The 25,948-nt window shown below is 33.8% G+C and overlaps 3 protein-coding genes across 4 annotated transcripts; 1 reads left to right on the forward strand and 2 right to left on the reverse strand.

Moving 5' to 3' along the window:
- The first annotated feature begins 2,237 nt into the window (after window positions 1–2,237).
- LOC121978747 (major pollen allergen Lol p 11-like) lies at window positions 2,238–2,819 on the forward strand. The gene is made up of 2 exons (XM_042531047.1): window positions 2,238–2,403; window positions 2,491–2,819. Exons 1-2 carry the CDS (start codon window positions 2,238–2,240, stop codon window positions 2,817–2,819), a joined length of 495 nt encoding a protein of 164 aa, XP_042386981.1.
- Window positions 2,820–4,084: 1,265 nt separating this feature from the next.
- LOC121976989 (major facilitator superfamily domain-containing protein 12-like) lies at window positions 4,085–13,737 on the reverse strand. 2 transcript variants are annotated; one of them, XM_042529445.1, is made up of 13 exons: window positions 13,373–13,728; window positions 12,350–12,572; window positions 10,802–10,871; window positions 9,633–9,829; window positions 9,471–9,546; window positions 9,263–9,343; window positions 9,114–9,193; window positions 8,747–8,873; window positions 7,961–8,020; window positions 7,127–7,177; window positions 6,881–7,039; window positions 5,023–5,155; window positions 4,085–4,574 (listed from the first exon to the last, which is right to left on the reverse strand). In XM_042529445.1, the coding sequence occupies exons 2-13, from the start codon at window positions 12,520–12,522 to the stop codon at window positions 4,396–4,398; spliced, it is 1,386 nt and encodes a 461-aa protein (XP_042385379.1). In that variant the 5' UTR covers window positions 12,523–12,572; window positions 13,373–13,728; the 3' UTR covers window positions 4,085–4,395. The 2 variants fall into 2 exon arrangements, with proteins under 2 accessions (XP_042385379.1, XP_042385380.1); XM_042529446.1 differs by lacking the exon at window positions 5,023–5,155 and having other exon boundaries at window positions 4,492–4,574; window positions 13,373–13,737.
- Window positions 13,738–16,769: 3,032 nt separating this feature from the next.
- On the reverse strand, window positions 16,770–19,884 carry LOC121976990. The gene is made up of 3 exons (XM_042529448.1): window positions 19,332–19,884; window positions 18,251–18,324; window positions 16,770–17,099 (listed from the first exon to the last, which is right to left on the reverse strand). Exons 1-2 carry the CDS (start codon window positions 19,839–19,841, stop codon window positions 18,301–18,303), a joined length of 534 nt encoding a protein of 177 aa, XP_042385382.1. The 5' UTR covers window positions 19,842–19,884; the 3' UTR covers window positions 16,770–17,099; window positions 18,251–18,300.
- Window positions 19,885–25,948: the final 6,064 nt, after the last annotated feature.

Here is a 25,948-nt window from a genome sequence, read left to right on the forward strand (position 1 = left end):
ACGGGTCAAACCAGTCGACCTAAAAAAAAATTGTAAATTAAAAAAAATAAATTCTAGGTTTCATTTCTCTTTAAATAGAGGAATGGTTCATATATAAGTTAATAAAATTAATGCTTTTATTAAATTCTTATTTTCTAGTAAACTGTTTCGTGATCTTCTTGACTTTGTAAATTATTGGACAAAACAATTCTGATGCTAGAGATATTAAAAAATTAGCTAAATTTAAATTACACTAATTAAATTCAATTTATCTATCGAGATAATCTCAGACTATCAGTAGGGACTGATTTCCTACCAAGTGCCGAACGCAGATTGCATAATGGTCAAGCGGCAAATCGGGTTGAGAGGCAAAGCGACAGACCGGGTTGGGAGGTCGAGCGGGTAGCTAGGATAACCGGGAGAGTCCTATTGGATAGAGCGACCTTACAGTAGAAGATCGGGAGTCCTGAGTGATAGATCAATTGGTTGGGCAGTGAAGCCGAGCAGGCAGAGCACCCGATCGGGCAGAACAAACTAGCTGAGTAAGATAAAGTACCCGACCAGGTGAGCAGAGCAGTTGAGTCTCTAGTGATGCAGTAACCCGAGGGGACAAAGCAAGCGACCGGGAGGGCTAAGCGAGCGGATGAGCGAGTCGCAGACCAAGTGACCAACCGGGTAGTGCGGTTGGTCGGGCAAAGCAGCTCGAGCGGGCCAAGAGCGTCTGGTCGGGCAAAGAACCGAGCGGCTGGGCGAGAGTATGGTTGGATAGGCAGAATAGCCGAGCGGGTAGAATGGACCGAGGCTTGCGAGGGTTGCGGTTTCCTTGAAACATATTCATCCCACCTCCGGCTGTGCTTCGAGGTTTTCCTAAGGTCGTCTGTTTTGTAGAATACAACGGTTAACCGTGATTCCCACCAAGCACCGATGGTCACGATGAATTGAGAGGAACTCGACTGCTATCACGGGTACTCCACCGAGCAAGAGACGCACCACAGTGGAAGAGGGGAACGTAGGTGGAGAGCTTAAGCTTTTTGTGTGTATAACCTTTTGTCTGTGGTCACAACCTCCTTGTATAGGAGCTCAGACCAATGACCAGTGTTAATGATCGTTATTCGTCAGCTGTGAAATGCCAATGTTTCACTAGCTGCATTAATCTTTAATTTAATGTATTCGTTACACCCTAAACCCACCAAGCACCGATGGTCACGACCAATTGAGAGGAACTCGACTGCTATCACGGGTACTCCACCGAGCAAGAGACGCACCACAATGGAAGAGGAGAACGTAGATGGAGAGCTTAAGCTTTTTGTGTGTATGACCTTTTGTTTGTGGTCGCAACCTCCTTATATAGGAGTTTAGACCAATGGGCATTGTTAATGATCGCTAGTCATCAACTGTGAAATGTCAATGTTTCACTAGCTGCATTAATCTTTAATTTAATGTATTCGTTACACCTTAAATAAGGAGCAAAAATATTTGTGGCAAAATATTAGTTGTTCCACTTTGATAAATTTGGCATGCATAAGTTGTAATTACACACAAGTCATCTTAGTTCAATGCAAGATAAACCCTAGATTTGCACCCCCCTCGCACACACAAGTGAAAGGGAACCTTTCCCTATATATTTGTTCATATTATTAGTTCATGTGAATCAATATAAACTAATAAATATACCTTGAAACTCCCAATATGGGACTAAATCCTATTCACAATATAACTTCATACCTTTTCCACCTCTTCTTCATTCACATATATCCAATATAAATTAATGTAATAAATTTTCATATATGGTCATGATAACTGATATTTCCTAGGCAAATAAAATGGTAAAAAATATATCTTTTATTTTATTAGAGAATAAAAGGTTTTAATTTTCATTAGAAGTTAAATTTATTAATTAAAGAGGAGAATCTAATATCTACAATGGTTAAAGTTAGAAAACAACAATAAAATTATATCATAGGTAATGATCATATTTATATAACCACGAATATGAGATCTAGCAATGCTAATATTTTTTTGTTAAATATATTTTACAACAAATAAGTAAAAACAAGTACATATACACGAATGGTACACCAACAAAATCTCCTATTCATTGGTTCATAGAGAAAGTCACCCTTCATCCGTTAAGAGAAACGTGCACCACCCCATGAAGAATCAAAGACATTACTATATATTTATAGGGAACAAAACTTTACAATTTCATCAATAGCTTTCATCTCCCATTGTCTTCGACAAGTTTCTACTCGATCAACATGGCGATTCGTTCCCTTGCGCTCGCTACCTTTTGCCTCTTCTTGACCTTCCTTAGCTTTGTCGGTACCGTTGTTTCTTCGCATCCCGCTATCATCATAGAAGGGCGTGTGTATTGCGATACTTGTCGTGCCGGTTTTGAAACCACCGCAACCACATACGTTGACGGTAAAATTGTGTTTATATAAGGATCAAGGCTCACATTCCAATTTACTTTACTAAATGAATAAATTAGTTCTTTTTTATTTGGAATAGGCGCAAAAGTGAAGCTACAATGCAAAAATTTTACAAGTGGTGAAGTCACTTATACAAGTGAAGCGGTGACCGATAAGTCGGGAACTTATCATGTCTCGGTGGACAACGATCATCAAGAAGAAACATGTGGAATGCAACTAGTCGAGAGTTCTCAAAGTGATTGTTCAGAGATCAACGATGGGAGGAACTACGCTCCTGTCGTAGTTACTCACAATGTGGGAATCGCTTCGAATGTTCGATATGCCAATTCTTTGGGGTTCTTGAAGGATCAACCACTTTCCAATTGCGGCCAAATACTTGTGCAGTATGCTCTGGGAACAGATGAATGAGGGAAGTTGAATACTCGTAGTTGGAAAGGGCTTATGTTATTAGCCTAAATAATTTATTATTATTATTATTATTATTTTATCAAATTTCTAAATGGAGAAATTCATCTATAATATATTTTATTTATTTCGTTCATTTGTCTTGTAACATGATGGATTACTTTGTCGAATGGAGAAGTGATGAATTTATTATTTTTATTTTATGTGTTTATTTTTTGAAAATTAATTTATGACTAAGAATGATTCACTAATTTTTCTATCTATCTGACATCAGTTAATAAAATAAATAAAGAAATTGCCCGAACATTTTGATCAATTTTATATGCAAATCGGCAGAGTATTTTTTTTTTAGAAAAAAATTCTAGCAATGAATTAGTCTTGGAAGGTAATTAATAAATTATTTATGAATTTTTAAGGAGAAAAGGATGTTTTTCTTAAAAAATAATGAAGATGACCTTTGTTTTTTTGGTAACATTTGTAAGCAGATAATTACTCATCTTTATGATATTATTTTTCTTATTTCATCTAACTAGGGGTGCAAACGAATCAAGACGGTTCACGAGTGTTTCGAGCCAGCTCAAAAAATATTCAATTCGTATTCGAAATTATCGAATTCGAATATATTCGAATATTTTTTCGAGCCGAATTTGAACCTATACTATTTTGTTCAATTTCAAGAATTACTCGTGAGCCGAACTCGAATCAAATTCTAATTATTTTTACATAATGTTAACTTAAAATATTTAAATTAAGATTTGAATAATTAGAACCAAATTCAAATTTAAGACATTTCCAATTATAATTCGAATATGCTCTAATCAAGTTTCAAATAATTCAAATTGAATTCGAGCTCAAATTTTATTTCAAATTGATCGAGCTCGAATTTTATTTCAAATTGAGTTCGAGTCAAAACTATTTATATTTCTAAACTTCAAATATCATAAATATTTTCGAACTTAAACTCAAATATTAATATTTTCATATTATTCAACTCCATTCGTTTGTATCCCTACATCAATAGACACTCGTTTCATTCTTATCAAAGAAATACCTAGTTACTCTTGCCTTTGAAAAATAAAATGTTTTTCTTTGTAAAATCTGAAAGAACAAGATGTAAAAATCACTATATAGGATAATGTTTACCAGACTTCAAAACGTAATTTTGGATTATTGTTCTTCTTTTTCATAGTAACTTAAATGTAAGCAACATAAAAAACTGAAGAATATTCAATAAATTGGAACACAATCTAGATCTATGCATCACTAGCTCTAGACAGAAATCTTTTTTACCCATTATATCAGTCAAAAAATTAATCCAGGAAAAAATGTTTACACATTGATTTTTAAACCTTGGCATCGATCATCACCATTTACAAAGAGGTGAGTTGAATGGCTTCAACTCATATGATGTTAGACTGTACAGTAGAATCTTATGAATATGGTTGTTCTATTTCTTACTACTAAGAAACAACTGATGCATGTGCACGAAACAGATGGTCTCGATGCTCAAAATCAACTCCTGAATCGAGAGATTCAAAGTTGCGTGTGCATGGAACATCCATTTCAGTTTCCGGTAAAGTTATGCAAGAAGGGGTTCAACCAGTGTGACTGAACGGGCCGAACGGGCATCAGGTAGCTTCATGGTATACGTGATAGCAGCAGAAATAAGAGCACAAGTTGCAGGAATCACTCCCAGGCCATATCTTGTTACTGAGTAGCTGATATGGTTGTCAAGTTTCCGCGTCGGATCAGATGATTCTGAAGAGAAAAGGGTTGTCAGTTTAGATCTAATTGACAAACTGGAAAGGAATTTCTTTCATTTGAATAAGAACATTAAACATGAACTTGAAAGAGATAATCTTATCGTAACAACAAGTTATTATGACGGTTAGAAAAGGACAACAATCCGATAAAGAAAAACAGAATGAAGGAGGCTTTGATGGTTAGATGAAATTGGAAAAAGTTACAGGGAAAAGGAATGGGATCCTACAAGAAAGAAACTAAAATGAACAAGAGATTGCAATTGAAGGCTAAAGCAGTATTCTTCAACATATTGTCATAATTACAAAATAGTCTAAAGAAGATACATCAGTCTAATCATCATGAACCTAAAACATCAAGCTTACTACCAATGAGAAAAAGCAATTGATGGGTCATATGGACCACAATTAGCATGATCACAAATGTAACTTGCTTATCATTTTACCTTGATAGGACTCAAGAGCATATAAAGCAAGGCCACACGACAATTTATCCACAAAACTAAGTGATCCATACACAAACCCACTTCCATTTAGATCTTCACCAACCAGCATGCTTTCCATGCTAATTCCAGTAACCTACCTCAGAAAAAGAAAAGGTAGATACAAGTGACAACTTTACATAAGTGAGTTTAGAGTATAACCAAACTTCAGTTTACATTCCCAAAGCTAATATATAAAAGGAAAGCATGAGTCTTTAAACAGAAACTTCATTAAGTAAAAAAAATGCAACTTCTAAGAAGCATTGAAACATAATTAAAATTCAATATCAAAAGGTTGAAAGTCAAGTGGGATAAGACTTGGTTGTTGTTGTATCAAAAGGTTGAAAGTCAAGTTCAACATAGATGAGAAAGAAGAGCTTAACTGCTATGGAATTAACAATGTATATTCAAGGTAAATTTGTATGGAAATCATTAGTAGTTGAATTAATTAGTATTAGTAATTCATGAATTGTTTTTCTCTATGTAGTCTCTAACTAATTGGATTTTAAGACTACTAATGTAATTATCAGAATTCATGGGCGTGAGCAAGTAATCCATTGTGCCTATATAAGGTCTCCCCAATGTAATTGTTGAAGTTCATGGGCATGGGCCGGTAATCCATATTGTCTATATATTAAGATAACTTTCCCTCCTAAATGATTAGCCATTTTGGAATTATATGGACTTCGGGTCACTTGAACAAACATATTAAAGTTTATACCTACGAGACATGGAAGGGCATGAGGGATTGAGTCTCCCATGGTCTAGATTTACTAAAGTTAGATCCTCTTAAAGTGATTACTCATTTTGAGTTGGAATGGACTCCTAATCTAGGGTCTGTGATCCGTGTGGGGGCAACTATAGGTTGTTCCACCGGAGTAGATCATCTGATACTGAGCGAGTGGGCTTGTTGATGATGTGCTAGTTTAGAGGGAGAAGGGATAGATAGGTAATTTCATGAGAGATTTTTTTTTTTAAAAAAAAATCTTCATAGGTTCAGAAAAAAAGTTGGGTGTTTAATCTTCCTAACTTTCTTTCCTCACTTTTCTCCCAAAGAAATAAGATTTTACAAAATTTATCTTCCTTGATTCACTAAATTTTCTCTCCCATACTTTCTGTCCCAGCAAATAGTGGGCTGGGGAGAGTTACACGTATGCAAACTTCAAAAGACAATCTACAAATATATTTCAAACCACATCAACCATTGTGCCGCGTGTCAGTGCAGAGTGCTAAATCTCACTTGATACTAACTTAAAGAGCATGATTTTAAAAAATTATCATGTTGCACAAGAAATTGGTCCCATATCACAATGGATAATTGCTATTTCTAGAGTGGTGGTAGAGTTTTGTTTATGTTGATGATATCATGTTTGACTGTTTGTCAACCTTGTCAGGATTCAAAGCTTGAGATGGTTAGTGTGACTAGTGAATAAACCAGTAGCGCTACTTGGGTTGATATGCCAGGAATGACAAATCAGTTTAGGAGGCTTCCCCCTTAGATTTGCATTTCAAAATCCAATTCTTTGGGCTTATAACTTGGACGGAGTTTCCTACTTCACCTTCGAGAAAGGAATAATGAAACACTATGTTGACTGCAGTATTGTTGATTGAAATATATACTTTGGTTCTCCGTACAAGTTATCAATTTGGGACAAACAACCTCTTCCTAGATAAAGGAGCCTCTTTTTCCATCTTTTTTTCTTTTACCAATATGATGTACAAATGAGATAAAGATGGATTTGTCAGATAGTTTAGTTTGGGATTAAGTAAATATTTGACAAGCAACTTGAAGTTCTTGTGCCATATAATGTAATAAACATACCATCATCAAAGCATTAGCAGCACCAATGATCACAGATAGAGGGTACATCAGGTTGTGCATTCTGCCAGGAAGAACAAATACTCCTGCCCCAGAAAAGATCCACAGAATGGCTCCAGCAGTAAAGAAGATCTTAAGGCGAAATCCAGACCATCTAATCTCCTGCATTAATTCCACGTTTTACTCTTGATATTAGAGCTATTAAATTATGAACACTTGCAAAATATATCAACATCAAGATAGACAGACCTGAAGAACAACAGACACCAGAAAGCTGCAAATATAAATTATGGCAGGAACCTGAGATTAAAGGAGGAAAAGATTAGAATTTATATTCACGAGCACAGTCTACTAAAAATTCCAATTAATATTGGAACTTTTGAAGAATCTACAACTAAGTACTTTCTACAAACAATTCATGTCATATAAATAGTGTTTTACTATTCATTTTAAAATAATCAAATATGTAATAAACCCCAAAGGAAAAATTATTCACGTTTAAGACATTGCAAACGATGCATTAAAATTCTTGTCTCGTGGGTATAAATAGATTTCTCTCTCTTTATTTGTTATTTATTCCTTCATTTTTCTGAAAGGTGCATTTTCATAATAGTGCATTTTCATAATAGTTTATGCCATCAAGATAATCAAATATGTAATAAACCCCTAGTGCATTCTAATGAATAAATTTAAAATTGACATTTCGTAATAGTTTATGCTATTAAGATAAACAGTTAGCCAGTCAAATCTAAACATGAAACTAGAGCTAAGGTCATGAAATTGCTCTCCCTACTTTTCTTTGTTATTCCCGTGCTAATTCGCTAGTCCTCTCTCTGGTTATTATCACAATTCTTCCCTAATATCCAACCATGACCTAGCTTGATTGTGCAGGGAGTGTTATCCTGAAGCAGGATATCATAAATATAAGGTCGGATCCTTTCCTAACTAGCTCAGCTATTGGGACAAGAGAGTAGCGAATCACAACTAAAAAAGTTGATATTTACAATTACATTCATAAACATACGAATCCACATGCATTGTTAACATAATTGGTTAAAGTGGACGGTAAGTATTTTCTCTTACTGAAGCTTTTGATGAACGGCCCATACCCAATTCCTTTGTGACATAAGAAGCAAGAAGTGCCTGACAAAAAAATAATGTAAATGCCATTGCAAACCCCAACCAAATCATAAAAATCAGAGATACCAACTCCTTTTATTTGGATTTCAAATGAATTCTTGACAGCTAACAATCACAAAATGATGGTTTTCAGAACGAATGTAGTAGATTGGCCACTCAAAGCACGCATCAAAACAACATGAAAATGAAAGAAATATGTAATAACAGTATATGTACATCATTTTTGAGAAAAAAACAATGTTGAAAGAGATCATATCAAACAATCGCAAATAAAATGGGAGTTCTGGTTTACAAATGCATGAAGAAGCTTCCAAAAATTTGCACTGCCAAAATATATCCCATGAAACAAATTCTTTATTGAAAGAAGCAAAGAAAAATCTTGCTTTGTTAAATATAACATTAACTAAAAGATCCATTGTTAGACTATATAAGGGGGAAGCACCATAACACCTCTATCATAGAATAATATTATTCCTTTTCCACTTCAACTTACTCATTCTACTTAAATTCAAGAAAACATGAAACTATAAGCAGGCCAACATCATTTTTTTTAAAATTACATAGATAAATATGGTTAGCTACATGTGCTCATAATATAACAAGTAATGTAGTAAACTATCCTAACCAATCATAAGCTCCTGCCACCATGAGAAATCAACTGCAAGAAGAATAGAACATTCATTTTCAAATCTTAACTGACAACACACTAACAAATGGAAACATGTTTACCTGTGACACATTTGCCACTAGTCGGGTGAGCATATAAACAAGGGCAACTTGATAATAGAGAATTTTCTTAAACCAATGAGTCCATGAGATACCAGAAAGCTTTCTACATTCAAATTGCAGTTTCAACCTGCATGACGAAAATAAAACACATAGCCTAAGATCGACATACAGAGTTTATGCAAACATTCACTAGTTTGTTAAATCATCTGAAGTAGGTAGCAGCCCAAGTTTATCACAAATTTTGATGACATCGAGCTGTACAGCTTGGTATACCTCATACTGAACTTGTACAATTCAACAGCTGAAAGAACTGGCACTACAGAATACTTGAATAGAATATGAGTGGAACATAGAAAAAAAAACTTACTTTGGTTCTTTGGTTCCAATCAGGAACACAACTACAAAGCAACATCCAAAAAATATGGACAAGTATGCAATCCAATGGTACTGTGCAATAAAAAGGAGATATAAGATAAAAGAGAGAAATACAATATTTGGGAGTGAATGTGAACTTACCTGGAGCTTGATATCAACATAGTCTTTAGCATAGACACTGAACACGCATAATGCAATTGCATAAAGACTAAGATTGGCCACCTTCAATGACAATAAATTGAAACAAATGGTTTTCAGTAATTTGAGCTATATCTAGCAACATATCACTAATTGCAGAAGTTTGACATTCTGACACACAATAAACAAGAGACGATGAAAGGCATATAACCATTGAGAAGGCATTACGGCAACTTGCAAGTGAAACTCTGCTTGTTGGATTAAGAGTCATGCAATTCACCATTGACCTTGAAAAAAGGAGGAAAAATCATGGATTAACAGTCAGATACAGATCAATGGATAACTAAAAAGAATCCTCCAAGAAGAGCATTACATGTGTGAAACTTGCGTAACAGCCCAGCCTACATTGAAGATTGCAGCAAAGGTGCTGTAACCAATAGTTTGCAATGTAGTGGAATTGCTGCCCATAACTTTACAGGGAAGGCAACTACCAAAAACTGACGAAAAAGAGACAGCCACTAATAAAGATCCACCAGCATGCCATAACTTGAAATGTCCATAGCGGTCTATCTGGTGAAACAAATATACTTTTCAGAAAAAGTGTCACATTGTATTTCAGTATTTCATTAAATTTAGAAATCACACTATTCAAGCTAGTATGATTTTAGCAGGATATTAATGTCAGTCCTAAATCCCAATCCCGTATGAAAAAGATTATAGTTGCATTAGGCTTAGATAACATGAGTTAAAAATTGTCTAAGCGTATAGCTGACCGTAAATAGTTAGGACAAGCATAACTAATGGCAATGGTATGATGACCTCATGCATTAAAATTCTTTTAGCTGCGGATATGAAGTCAAAAACTATCATTTAAGGAATGGGACAATATTATTTAAAGAAATTTAAGAGAGTTTATCCTTCTAACTATTCACTTTCATGTTCAAATTTGACCTGTTAAACTAGATTTTATAGGTAATTACCTGGTAAATCAAACAAATAAATACTTGCACCTTTTAATCAGACAGCCCAAAGTTGTCATATAAACAAAATTCATTGTGAAGGAGATTTCTCAGATACATGAATCCCATTTATGAGTTTCTTTTGAATTCTGATAAGTTTATGGTTCATGATAACTCAAGTTGCATTAAATCACAAGGAAAAAAATAAATCACATGTGAAATTGTGCCAATTTGTTGCAAGCAGAATAATAATACAAAGAAATTTAGCATTACAAATATAAGGAGCTCTAAAATTATTTTGAAAAACAAAAGAATGTAGGGAACTCTCAAAACCTATACATGGATATATTTTATGAAGAAGACGTCATCTATTCAACAATCAAAATCTGTAAACAATCAACTAACAAATAGAAAAAGGTTTAGTGAAACTAAAAAGTAAAAATTATACATAGAACAGAGGGTTCAGAAATTTGGTCAGAAGCTACTAGAAGAATTTGATACAGAATGTTTATAGTAGAATGCTATTATACTTGTGATATAAATCTAACATGTCTATTGGAAAAATAAAAAAACAAATATTTACCAGCTCGCCAACAAATATTGTGGTGAAGGCATCAGCAACCTGGCCAGATAGCATGACAGTTGCCGCATCCCTGTAATATTTTAAAATTGTTTACATATCACATACCTATTCTCAGTTTTGATCACCCAAAAAAATTTGAAAGAGTTTGTTAGGTAACAAAAAATTAGATTAATTAAGATGATGCATTAATGACATTAGGCAACATATCCGTAATCCAATGTATGGCTTCAATTTTGTCTAACATGAGACACTCCCTATTTCAGTTGTTCGAAGCCCAAACAAATTTGACATCTCTTTCAATTACTTTCTTAGTTTAGAAGAATATGTGATATACCAATGCATAAGCTGAATCCTACTAATCATATGCATAGTTTGAAATGGGTAGCACTGTCAAAATGTATTGCTTTAGTAAATTAATGAAACTCAATGTTGATCGACAAGGTTAGTCTCTTGTGCATTTCTTGTGTCGATAAAATTTAATTTAATTGACTATCTAATTGATGCATTCTTATTTTCATCATTAAGTGAAAGGGTATTAAGAAATAAAACTCATATAAACTTATTTTGCCATACTTTGAAGCATGCCAAAGCATGTCAAGTAACACAATACAGGGACAATGTTGTGTCATTCCCATCGAAGACAGAAACTTTAGCATGACCATAGTATGTAGTTTAGTGTTCTCTTCTTCTTTTTTAAAAAAAAAAATTATACTATTTCTATCGATGACAGAAACTTCGACATGGGTTGAAATCTTAATCCTGATCTTATGAATATTCTTGTTCCAACCTTCCCCTAGCCATGTAGATATTCTTATAACTATTGACAATTGAATCATTTGGGTAGTCTTTCACCTTTCTCTCAAGATTTTGCATATGTATAACATGTTACTCTTCAAACACTAAAATCAATCAAAGTTCATCTCTATCTCTTTTCCACCACAGGCATGCAAGAATAACCAAATATATTTTTCAGAAGCTTGGTTTCCTTCATCAATAAAACCAGAAATGAAAGGAGAAAAAAACATGAATGGCTCTATAGAGAAGAAATTAAAGATCAAGAAGTATAATAAGAAAAGAAAGGATAAGGAAATGAAGTAATATTTACGATTGTCAATGAGTATATGGCACAACAAAACTTATGGAAAATTTCTCTTATTTCTTTCATTATGAGGTAACTTCCATTTTTTCCCCTTTTTTATGGTCATATCATTTCACAAGAAGCTATGCCAATCTAAAAGAGAAGGGATAAACCATCAATGATTGCCATAAGTTGTTCATAAATAACTTGTTTTTTTATGTTTTTTACATTCAGTATGAATAAAGAAGATCAAAAGTAGTAGACAAAACAAACAAATGGATTGAACATAACATGTTTAGGTGTAATGACAAATTTTATGACATACTCAATTTAGTGATGACAAAAATATATTCTTACCAAAGTGACTTTAATCTGTCAATGTGCAAGTACTAATTGAAAGAAAAAGGAAAGACAAAAAAATCCACTAAAAAGTTGAAAGCAAAGGGAACACCGGAACACCATTCTATTACCTTGGACTTAATCCCATATTTGTTAAGAACAATAACAAATAAGTAAACCAGCATGCTGATGTGATATCATTTAGCATGTGACCAACACCATATGATAAAGTAGCTAATCTTCCCAATGGCTGAACATTTTGTGCTTCTTCTGATGATTCCTCGCTAGTTGAATGATGAACCATAGTAAAGTTTAAGGTCAATTTTCCTCCAGAAAATAGCAATCTTTAATTCCCTACACAAAGGAAAAAAGATACAATCAATTGCATGCAAATTTAGACCTACTTGGGAAACATGCATCAATCCCAGTTATGCACAGGACTCGTCACCATATATTTAAGTTGTTAAGCTTTCATGGTTTTGTTAAGTAGACAAAATCAGTAAAGATTTTCACAAAGCTTTTTTGACCCAAAAGATATTAGATTATATTAATAATGCAAAACAGAGCTCAAGTTAATTTGGGGAAATTTGCGAGAGTTAAATACTGAGTGGGGAGCGAAAATTGTTTCTGGAACTTCCCTTCCTCGCTAAGGATTGTTCCAACTGATTCCTAGACCTAATTCTAAGCCCAATTTTATATTAATGTGAACCTACAATCAAACTGAGGTTAAAATAAAGTAAGTCCATCAAATTTCCATCTCACTCGGAGTTTTGACGATCGAACCTACCTTGCACCATGTACTCTCTCCTAGTTACAGAAGAAAATTTATCTCGCCCAGAGTTTTGACGATACTTTTCTTGCGGACGCCACACAATACAAGCACCAACTTATCAACCACACTCAAAACAAAACGAACTTATTAGAAGGAATGAGCAAAAGTTTAAGGATCCTCAAACCATAGCAAAAAAAAAAAAGTAGTTTTTAACAGGCCGTAGATCCTCCACTAGCAACAGTACCCATGGGCACAAAGATAAGCACTTAAAGAGTATCTCCCAAGAACCAAACAAGCATGTAAGATATCATACAAAAGCAATTCACCGAGCTCGCATAACATCGAGCGAGCAAAAAAAAAAAAAAAAGAGTCGGGCGCCTACCTCCGAGACGGGTTCAGAGATTTCGAACCCTAACAGCGGCGTGGAAGAAGAAAGCTGTGGAGAGAATTAAAGGAAGATAAATGCAGACTTGTGATGGCGTGATGGCATCGAAAGAAGGAAGAAAGATCGCTCCCCCACCACCAACGGCGCCGTTGTTCTTTTCGCAGAGTCCAAACCTCCGTTCTATCCTTCCCTTCCTCCCGGCGGATATCTCCAATAATAAGGTTTAGTGTAATAACCTCTTCCAATTCGGCTCGTCGCCATTCAGATCTACGCTAATTATCCAGATCGAAGCCACGCAGCCGGGGCTTGCGCCATTCAAGCGTGTTCACTCCTCTTGCCTCCGCGCTGCCAACCAAATTTTGGATATTTTCGTCCGGGCCCGGGGCACGCCGAGGCGTATGAAAGGTCGCAGAGACCGGTTGGTGTCCACGTCCGCAGAAGAGAAAAAACAGTCTCTAACCAACCTTTTGGGAGTCGGAATGCATTATTTTCACATGAATATTCATTGAATATTTCAGACGTACACACTTCGACTTCCTTATCGGTAAATTTGAGATATATAATTTGAGATATATAATTTCCTTATCGGTAAATTTTGAGAGAGTTTGCATGGGGTGAGAGAAGATTGACAAGAGAGAAACGGAAAACAAAAATAACAAGGGGGAAGGAAGGGAAATGAAAGGGAGGGAAGGTTTGTTACTTTGGTTAAGAGGAATGGAAAAGAAATGAAAGATAATTAGAGAAAGTTATTAAATTATTCTTATTTTTAATTAGATATTTTTATAATATTAATATTTATTTTATAAATATAAATTAGATATTTTTAATAATATTTTTTTATATTATCGTTTAAATTAGTTTCTTTTTTAATAAAAATTAATTCTTTTATACTATAATAACGGAATTATGAAAATAATAAATGACTGATAATAAAATAATAAAAATGAGAAATAATGATTTTGAAAATATCAAATAAAAAAATTGAAAGATAATGCTGATTTTTTTTTAAAATTTTGACGGTAAAAATGATTTTTCTCTTTAATTCAATAAGCAAGGGAATTGGGCTCGAGCATAGTAAAATTAGAAATTTAAAAATTTCTTAAACTATTACGAATAGGGATCAAATTAGAATAAAAAATCTTTTATTTTTTCTTTCCTTTCCTTATACCATAATTCAGCAAATCAAATCCTTTGTTCCAAGATAATCCTTTGTCTCAAGATTTTCGTGTCTTCATGTCCTCTCGGATAGTCATGACATCCTCTTGATGTACACTGCATAACATGAGAACACAGAAATCTTAGGACAAAGAATTTGATCTCCCTAATGCAAAATGTAAGAAAATCTCTATAAAAAAGATTAAAACTTATACTTCCTTATCTTTCCTTTACTTTCCTCCTAAATTTCCCATCCTTTATCTTCCCTTTCTTCGCCATCCCTCACCTCCCCAAATCAAACCAAAAATCAGATCTTTAATACGATTATTTTTAGTCTAAATTTTCTATCTAATTTCTAAATAGATTATGCGCTAGCCGCTACGAAATATGTGTATATTTGATATTACGCTACAATGTGAATATTAGAGGACTAGATAAATCCTTGAATAGCAGTTACGGCGGAGAACAATAGTGAACCCTAAAAAGTAATTAGTTAATTATACACGATTAATTGAATAATAGGATGAGATATTATGTCAGTAAAAAAAAGAAAATAATAATAATAAAATTATGCCTTTTGACTTTTACCTTGTAATTCACGTTTAAATTGATTTTCAGAATATTATTCAAACTGTGAATTTTGATTTTTTTTAATTCATGGAAAAGGACCGCAAAAGAAATGGATTTTCATTAGACGAATCCGATTTGGAACATTGAAGAAAGTCAAATGATGCTTATCGAAGAAAATTGGCGTATTTATATATTTAAGCGAGATCAAAATAATTATTATAAAAATTATTTAAAGATAAATAAAAAATAAACACTCAACAAAGTCGAGTAACAACTTGACAAATTAATGATCTACTTGTAAGCCTAAAACAATCTCCAAAATCAAGATCACTTGACTAATTTGGTCTCACAATAAATTCAAAAGTGTAAGAAAAATATCCTATAATACATTGTAACTAAGAATTAAAATACTTGGGAACTATTGAAACTTCGTTGCCATTGCACTATAATCCGGGGACTCTTCCCCAACTCTCTTATGAAGTTTAAATATTTTGATCCTACGATATGATATGATTTTGTGTCATAGACAATTTGTTGGAATATCTTTTCAGTGTATCGTGGGGATTGGATAAGTTTTATCGGTAGAAATTGATGTCAATAATGAATTGATAAATTTAAGAAGCAATCACTTCGTGTAAATTTGTGATGAATGGCTAAAGTCATGAAATTTATGAAATTATAATTGAAATGTGAGATCTATTATGACTGGAGTTATTTGAATTAATATTTAACCCCAATCTATCTAATTGCAATATTTAAAAGATATTTTAAAAAATTTGAATTAAATTGTGGACGGAGAGTAACAATTTTTTTTTTTTAAAAATCACTATTTTATTAATATTATTATTATTATCCTACTCTTGTTTCTATTTTTTATGTTAAAAAAAGCCACAGCTAAGTGTATTTTTTTTACTCATTCAAAAGAGTAAAAAAAATAAAAATTCTTTCTTTTCAAAATTGATGTAAAAAATATATGGTCAATATATTTTTAATTTTACTACTTCAATTTTCTCAACCTTCAATAAAATAAAATGTCTAAATAAATTTATGTTATTTAATTAGATAATAAAAAAGAAAATTAAAATTATTGTAACTGATTTCTTATAACATCCACGTTGATGTTCATGAGGCGAGGTATTACAATATATGAATGAATGTTATAACATTAGTAAATTAACAGAATTAATGAGTAGATTTTATAACAAAATTAAAAATAAGAAAAATAAATTTTGGATAAAAAATAAAGATAAATAAATGACAGTGAAGTCATAAATAAATAATGAATGTTAACATTAAAATAAATATAAATATATTAATAAAAAAGATATATTGATATAATGAATATGTGATATATGAATTATATTTTAATATATATTAAGGTAGATACCAATACAAATAACCTTAAATAATAATATTTATTTATAATGAAAAGAAATCTTTCCCTCTCAGTACATCAATTATTGCACGAGACAAGAGAAAAAGAGAATGGACGTGATGCGAGACTATCAATCCCAATTTAGAGTATAAAAATGTCACTCGCCGGATGGCAAGTATTGTTGAGATTTCCACATCATCGTCGACTGACAATCTCACTAAACCCTAACCTCCAAACTAGGTGAAAGCTGATTTCACCGTTGTAACTTCTTTTCCAACTAAAATACTTTTACCATTTAATTATCAAAGAACCAAATTTAATTAAACTAACATCCAACATAACATCACAACCAATAGATCAACTATTATCTTAAACATCCTTCAATCCCAGACACAGAAATCTAATCGAAACATCCCAGAATTTACAGTCTTACTCTGTTTACCATAGGGAGATGCCTAGTAACACATTCTATAAAATTAACACAGGCTCCAAGTGTTTCTAGTGATCCAACTGGAGATAGAGATAGAGTAAATCAACATTCACATACCATTATTTCGGGGACTAGAATGATTCCTTGACGGGCATGATAATTGATATTGGCTACTCTCAAATGAGTTCTAGGAGCTGCATATTTTTTTTTCAAAAACACAAAATAAATCAACTTGTCAATTAAGCAAAACCAATAAATGAAACTCAAATACTATGCGAAGGACACTGTAATAATGTGAATCTCTATTGTCGTTTATCTTAAAGTTCTCGTGTATGACTAGCTCATCGGTGATAGAGTGATAATCATTGACATTTATTTAATCAGAACTCTTGTAATGGTATGGCAAATCAAAACAGCTAATCAACAGTGGTGGCTTTGACAATCTTTTTATTTTTGTTGGAATTTTAGTTATACAGCAAGACATGTTCTATTTGTTGACTATGGTCTATGCAAGTGTAACAGTTGACAAAGATTAGTATGAAGATTTTCTTTCTACAAGTTCACAGTTTAAAATTTATACAAGCGTGCCATCAATCGATTTGAATTATGAAGCATTTTGCATTCGAGTAACAAAATCTCACATGTGAGGAATGCCTCACAAATAAAGTGCAGGAGAATATTGGGGAGTGCCAGAAATGTATTTAACAAATTGAGAAAACTGAAAATTTACAGAGTGATCAGTAGTCAACTCTGGTTCCACACGTGAATGGCTAATCCTTGACACTTGAGAGAAAAAGTAAATTTTGTCTACAAGGACTGTTCCTTTGATGGTAACCAACCATTGGGCCACTTAATCATTCAAAAGTTGTCTATGGAAATTTATCTTAACTCACCAAGCAACAACCTTCCACATGACAAAAAATATGGTTCATGGCATATGAATATGATAAGGAGGGCACAAACATGAAACTTTTAAAACAACAAGAAGTTGGAAGTCACAAGTATTTACGGTTGGTTACATGAATGTCTAATAATTGGCACTATGTAAAGCTACAACAAGAGAAAAATTAAGGTCAATTAATTTTGCTTTGAATGCTTTTAGGAAGAAAATTCAGTAGTTATTTCCTTATTTGTGAGGTTTTGGATAAATATTTTTAAACACCAAATAAATATTTGAAGGCAATAGTCGTGTTTAATATTAAAGGTTAGAATGCTCATCTATAACCAGTGAAAAACTATTAAATGTATAAATCAAAGAAGAATTGAATGCCGACACTTTCAAATTTCATCAAACCAAAATAAAAAAGTAGCACAAATAATGATAAGAACTAGCTGACAAATTTACCTTCAGGAATCATTTATTTACATGAAGGTTCTCTCTTTTATATTACTCGGTCACAGTTGAGGTACAAAAATACTCTGAAAGGAAAGAAGAAAATATATTTCAATTATTTAATTGATAAGAAAATTTCTCATCATTGATGTAAACATAAAGGGTTAATTAATAAATTTATCATAAAATTTATATCGTTCATACCTATCACATCATTTAAAAATTTTCAAATCTATCACAACATTTAGGTTTTAGTGTCATATCTATCAACCATTTGGTATCCATCCAACTGTTGTTGTTGAGTCGATGACATCATATCAATCTCTCTAACTACATCTGCCAAATGAGAAGATAGTTACTTTGTCAGATTAATTGAAAGAAAAATCCTAGAGACTGTCTTCCTCTTCATGTTGTGGCCAAGGCAACAAGGTAGATAAACCTCCTCTGCCAAATTAGATAAACCTCATCACGAGATAGACATTGCCTATAGATCCCATTGGACAGAGACATGAACAGATTTAGTGACCATGGCACTACCCACAACCTCAATCTCTAGAAATAACCTCTAGGCAGTCGGAATCAGTGGCAATGGCATAGACCAAATTGCCCCTAATTGTAGCACCATGCTTGAAGACGACGACGTGGTGAGCTTCACGGAGGAGCTCACAGATGCCATGAGACCTATGACTTGACTCCAATAACAAACAGCTGGAAGAAGGCCTTCACAACCACCAACACTCAACCGTTTCTATAAGGTCAAATGTGATGTTGACTAAACCAACCAAAAACTAGTTCAACCTAAGTCAATCAACCCCCGCAGATCAATTACCCGAGCTCTTTAGTAAAGTGGCCTTCTTCATTGATCTTAAAAGCATAAGAGCTTCATCATTCTCACGCAGCATTAATAAAATTTCTAATTAAAATACTGATTAATATAGTTGTTCTCCACCATTCTTGATGTAACTACTGATTAATTCTTGCAAGGGGAAAAAAAACTATGTTCTATGAATATAATTATGAACCCAACTCATGCCATAGTATAAAGTAAAATTATCTACTAATCATAAACGCACAAACTACAAAGAGGCATTACCTCGAACGCTGAGCGGACAACTTTTATGGCTCGCTGAAATAGAGAGACACCCTCTCTGCAAGAGTGTATGTGCTTGAACTGCTCGATGCCGAGCTTGCGAGTGACCCAGCCGAACTGGATGTAGACGAAATCGGAGTAGGGGAGGTTGACCTTGATGGAGCTGACGTCGTACCAAACGAGGTAGTTCCGGATCTGGACTCCCTCGAGGTTGGAGACGGAGCCGTAGCCGAGGAAGCCGGACACGCGCGGGGCGTAGAAGACCACGTACTCCAAATCGACGTAGCACTCGCCGTAGAGTTCGACGACGAAGTATCCGTTGGAGGATACGGAGAAGGACTTGACGGTGTCGGGGAAGATTCCCACCGGGAGGCTGTACTCCTGGAGGATGTCGTAGATGGTGGAACTGTTGAACGTCGAGGCCGGCGTTTGGGCTTCCTCCGCCGTGGAGAGGGAGGAGGAGGGGAGGAAAGGGAGGTGGAGAAAGAGGAGAAGGAGGAGGCTGGAAGACATGGCGGTGGCGAAGGAGAACGACGAAATTGGGAACGGAGGGAAGAAATATAAGAAAAAAATTTATAAATTATTTTTTATTTAAAGAAAAAAAGAAAAGAAAATAAATACAAATAAATAAATTTTAAGATTGTAATTATATTAATTTAAATTAAACTTGACAATTTAAATTAAAAAAAAAGAGAAAATTGTTTGAAATTAAATTGAAAATTTTGATTTGGTTAAGTTTAATTTCGTGTTGATTAGAAAATAAAATATAAGTTAATTAAATTAATTTTTAATACTCATTTGTTGCTTTTCAATTAAGGTATTATCGGAAAAAAATGAGGCCATCATATTAAAGGCCTCCAGGGTAGTCCCATATTTTATAAAGAAAAAAAAGAGATTAATCAGGTTAAGTAATGTCGAGTCTGGGATGATCAGTCTGGTCCTACGGAAATTTTTCATCGATTATCAGAGTAAATCGGAAAGTACTTGCAGCAAGTAGCTCAGGAGCCCAACATCCTTTAATTGCATGTCCCATTTGAAGGAAAAATTCTTACAAATTCATTATAATTAGGATTCGAACCATGGATAACTGGGAGATAACCTGAATACCTGTCGTTGTACCCCCATACTTTATAAAGAAGATCGGATACCTAATGATGAGATTCAATCGCGGTATTATATTAGATGGCCTTTAGTCTATATGATGCTGTTTGGATCATTTTAAAATCTTTTATGGTAGAATGAATGAGTGTAGGATCAAAAGGAGGGGACCAACCACACTTTGGTTGGTGCTCGATCGTTATTAGTTTACATGTGCATTCATGTAATATAAAGGCCAAAATGGAAAAAAAAAACACCTTTAAAAATATCAAAATAACTCTCCTCTCATTTTTTTTAAAATTCTTTTGCTTTTATTGTCTGATTTTATGAGAAATAAAATAACTGTTTTGTTGTCGTGGTAAAAAAAAAAAAACATAAATGTGTCGGGCAGATTATACTGACAACACCACGTGAACACACAGGGAGAGATTCATTTTCTCAGTGCCAAATAAAATAAGTACAGAATTCCTCCACAATACCTGATGGCAAATAATTGTGGACAAAAGTTTGAATGATGCACAAAATTGAAAGGAGTTCTTTGCCAGTTGGATATTTGTTTCTTAGTGCAGACAAATCTGCATAAGAAATATGCAAGAAAACAAGGAACTTTAAATGCATATTTGTCCTTGCTTATTTCTGAGGAGAGAAATAAAATGGATGCATGGTTATTTACTCAGTGGCTCTTTGTTTACTTGAGCAGCATTTCTTTTTATTCAAGTAAACACAGAGAGGAAACTTTCGCCTATGTTCGTCATCTATTCCTTTCTCTCCCTTTGGTTTCCATCCAATTAAATATGGCACTTCATTTATATTAATATTTTGCCCCCGCGGGGCGTAGAAGTTAAGGCGTAGCATAGCTAAAGGGAGTGTTACGATTCGATCCTGTGTTAGGAGATGTACTGACATTCAATTTAGTAGAAAAGTTTGGGCTAGGCGGCCGAAGTACCCATGGGAATAAAAAGTCCATGAGTTTATCTTCATGAATGAGGTTTTGATTCGGCATTGGATGATCTTACAGGACGGCGAAGACTGCGGGGGTTCACTACCGATGACTTGCTATAGTGCTTCTGTGATTTAACTTGAGGATCAGTGAAAAATTTTTATAGAATGGAATCGATTTTTCAAGATTAATTGGATAGTAAGAGCTAAACACTTGATTATATAAAAAAATGACAAATGAAAAATGGATTCTCTATGCGAAGTGAAGAGAATGGTACCAGCTAGAGTTTTGGCTGTATAACAAAGTGCATACAGACTTTAAACTTGAAAAATCATACGTTTCGAAAAAGCTTGAACCAATACAGGGCAAGGAAAAGATACAGATAAACCGAAAAGGTGCACATTAGGAACTACCACAAGATCAATAAAGGGCAAGGAAAAGATATAGATAAACCGAAAAGATGCACATTAGGAACTACCACAAGATCTAACGGATGAGGCTCCCGGATTGACTTGGTTGGTAGGTGGATAGGATAATAATTGTAATAGTCAGGAGGTTGAAATTCGACAGGGATTTCATTGCTGATCCTCACCAATGCACCTTGCCAATTTAAATTTTTACTGAACTCCCTCTCAATAATGTGGGACAGTACCACGCATATGACTGAGGATATGAATTGTGCTGAGAGATGCAGTTGGACTATTAAGTTCCTAACCATATGAGTGTTGAGTTTTGTGTTTAATTCAAAGTATTTTTCTTAGTTTTAGTTGTTATAGTAATGCATATGTGAATGTATTTAGTCCCACATTGCTAAGCTAAGAAGGTTGGAAGACCTTATATATGGATCCCTTCCATCCTTGCTTAGTAAAGTTAAGGGGACCTACATGCATGCGTGGGCTGAGCCCAAATCAGGTGGTTTCGGAGGGTTCAAGCCAGAAATCCATGAATCGGGTGCGACGCATGCGATCATCGCGCGCAGAAGGGGTGCAAATCTCAAGCTCGTGGATCTCACGCTTGCAGATGGCCTGGGAACCGACACATCGATGCACCTGGCGAGGTTTCTGTTCCTCATTTTTTATTTATGAAATGTTGAATTAATGTACTCGCAGTGCTCCATCAATTCTCAAAATATTCATTTTTTCGTGTGAGTTTATTGTTGTGCAAACTGATCATAGTCCTATGTCTCCTAGAGCAATTTACACAGCACAAACTGTAGAACTTCCAGATTAATATATTTTAAATATGTTAACAAAAATACTTGAAATGTTGGAGAAGGAGCCCAATCTGGATACTCAAGATTAGAATCGATGTTTATATACATTTCTGCACCCAAATGAGTATCGCCATCTTCTTTGAATATAAGATCAAGGCATGCTGCCTACAAAATCTATAACGTAATCTATCCACAGACCGCTGTAGCTTTCCTTTTCATTCTCTTTGTTCAGGCATACGAATGTTTATGTCTAAGCCCCATCGACGAGTATCATCTATATGATAGACTAGCTTGATAAAGTGGAGAAAGCTTCAGAGCTGCCTGTGGCAAGCAAATCTTCTGCCAATAAAGACGCATTTGCCAATAAAGCCAACCGTTGGATTTCAATTTCTGCTATTTGAACAAGTTTATTGATAGGACCATCCAAATTTGTCTCATCCTTCATTCCATTGAACTTTGCAATGCATTTATCAGCAGACTAATATATGAGTTGAAAACCTTGAGTAGACCGAGAAAAACTAAAAAAAATCATATTTAATCTATTTAAATTAGCAATGAAAATTAATTCCGCCGTTAAATAATTAATGATGAAATTAAATTTCCATAGCTAATCAGAATATTAGGATTTTTTTTTTCTCTTTCGCTGATTTCTCTTCGATTGCTAGCATCGTCCTCTCCGGTACGCAATCTCCTCTCCGACACACAGGTAATCCTCTTTCCTCTATCATCTCCTCTCCCTCCCCTCCCATCTTCGACCATGATTGCAGGCTATGTTGTGCTCGTGAGGCAGACTGCAGCCTCGAGCAATGCTTGATAGGTTGGCCGTACGCTCCCTCTTAGTCTTGGTCGACTATGAACTCAACACCAGCCGGCTACGAGCTTAGCCCCGGCCTCGCATTGAGGTAGTAAGTCCCACCACGACCTCAGCCTTGGCCAAACAATCATGCAGCCATGGGCGACCGAGTGCATGATGTGTACTTGCAAACCTATATTTTTTGTGGTAAAAATTATCAAAAGTATTATTTGTTGTTTGTGCACCCCTCTATTTAATTGTTGCCTTTATAATATTTTTTTAAGAGACTTCTTTATTCGGTGTGTTCTTACACTTTTTGAAGACAACTTCTTTAGACACGACTTTATATGATGAATTGTTATTTATTGATAGTATTAGATTTTAATGATTTAATTAAGTTTAAGTTTTAACTATATGTATATTTAGTTTTACATATTTAATAATGTTGTAAATTTATTTTTCATTAGGTTACAATATATAGAAATAAAAATTAAATATATAATAGGTTAATAAATGGATTTATTACTGATAAATATTTTGATGGAGTTGATGAGTTTTTGAACTTCGCTAAGCATTATCCAAACTATATAGATGGTGACAAGTTATGTTGTTCATATAATCATTGCAAATATCGAAAACTTTCCTCCATGAGGATACTATTACAACTAATATTATCATAGAAAGCCTTATTTGCTTAAGCCAATTGAACATTCTAATACATTGTCATCTGGCTCTTGCTCAAAAGAAATCATCATTTAATGGCAATACAACGCAACGACGTGATGAATATGCTTGATCATTCAAATATAAATATGAAATACCGATACCAGAAATTCAAAAACTATATGATATGTTAAAGACTAGTAAAGAAAAGTATAGGAAGATATTTTTTCTTGTTATTCCCAACTATCAATTATTGCAAAACTATTGAACATCAAAATAGAACATCATTTTTTAGAATGATGTCACGATGATATTTGTCAATTGATATTAGAGTTGATCTCTGTTAATAACATAATGACTGATAACTTTTATAGTATAAAGAAATTAGTTAGGGGTAGTTAAATGATGTTAGCATTCCCATGGATGGCACACATGTACATCCCTCTGATGCATATGCAAGGCTTCTGGAAGAATGTAGAATAGTGTAGAAATCCTCTGATTAATTATATGTAACAAACTAACAAAAAATATTCTTTTTTTCCTTTTGTCGGTTTTGCTCTTGTAATTGTATATAGTCTCACACTGTTTGATGAATAAGTTCATCGAGCATTTACCCTAATAGAGTACCTTTTTATTTTCTCAACTTGGTATCAGAGCCATAGTGGAAGCCTCCTCACATACTAACATCAGATTGAGTATCATTCCTAATCTGAACCCCAATTTCTTAATTATCAAGCTTAATGATGAGAATTTTCTTCCTTGGCATCTCGGCAAGAATTTTTATTAGTGTCTCTTCGCCCATCCACCCAAATCGATCACCACGGAGAAGAATTCTGAAGTTCTTAATCCTTTGTTTGTTACTTGAACCCGACAAGATCAACTTCTATGCTCCTTTTTATTAGGTTCAATGTTGGAGAGTGTTCAAGGTCAGATGGTTGGCTATCAAACTTCTGCCAAACTTTGGTCTCGTATCTCTAACCTATTTGCTACTCATTCAAAAGCCCGTGTGATGCAATACAAGCTCTAGTTGCAGACTTTGAAGGATAACACACTAGCAGAATTTCCTTAATTTACTTCGTATATTCATCGAAGTTGTAGATAGATAATTATCAAAGTAGACACATGTGAAGTAATAGGGTACTATTTTACTTCATCCTATTACCGAAGTCGTATCTAGGAAAAAATCGAAGTCTTTGACTGGTTCAAGGAGGCAAAATCAGTTCAAAGTTGGACCGATGCTGAAATAAAAAAATATCTTTTACTTCGTTTGTTTTGTAAAGTGTCGAAGTAAAAAATGATATATAACTTCATGATTTAAATTGATTGCTGAAGTAAAAAAATATCTTTTACTTCATCGGTTGTGTAACGTGCTTAAGTAATAGATGATATGTAACGTCACGGTTTATATTAATTGGCTAAGTAAATATAATCTATAACTTCACAATCTTTTTTATTTACCGAAGTAGTTGGTATTATGTTACTTCATAGTTTATATTTATTAACAAAGTACTTGATTATCAAGATTTCATTGTTTTATATTATACTAAAGTAATTGATAAGATACGACTTCACAATTATTAAACTGTAGTGAAGTAAATGTTACCTTTGACTTCGGCACAATTTTAATGTGACGAAGTAAAAACATATTTTTCACTTCATCAAAATTAAACTATAACTATATATATATATATATATATATATATATATATATATATATATATATATATTAAAATGTATTAATTTATATATATATCCATAAATCAATAAGCATAACTAAAAAATATATCCATAAACCAAAAGTGTATCCACGAATGTCTAAAAATTTATAAAATAAAATAAAATATTTACACGACCTATTTAGACACCTAGATCCCATTATCAAGAAGTGTATCCACGGCCTCTTGTACCAATTT

The sequence above is a fragment of the Zingiber officinale genome, chromosome 4B (genome assembly GCF_018446385.1).
Source record: "Zingiber officinale cultivar Zhangliang chromosome 4B, Zo_v1.1, whole genome shotgun sequence".
In the NCBI taxonomy this organism is placed as follows: Eukaryota; Viridiplantae; Streptophyta; class Magnoliopsida; order Zingiberales; family Zingiberaceae; genus Zingiber; species Zingiber officinale.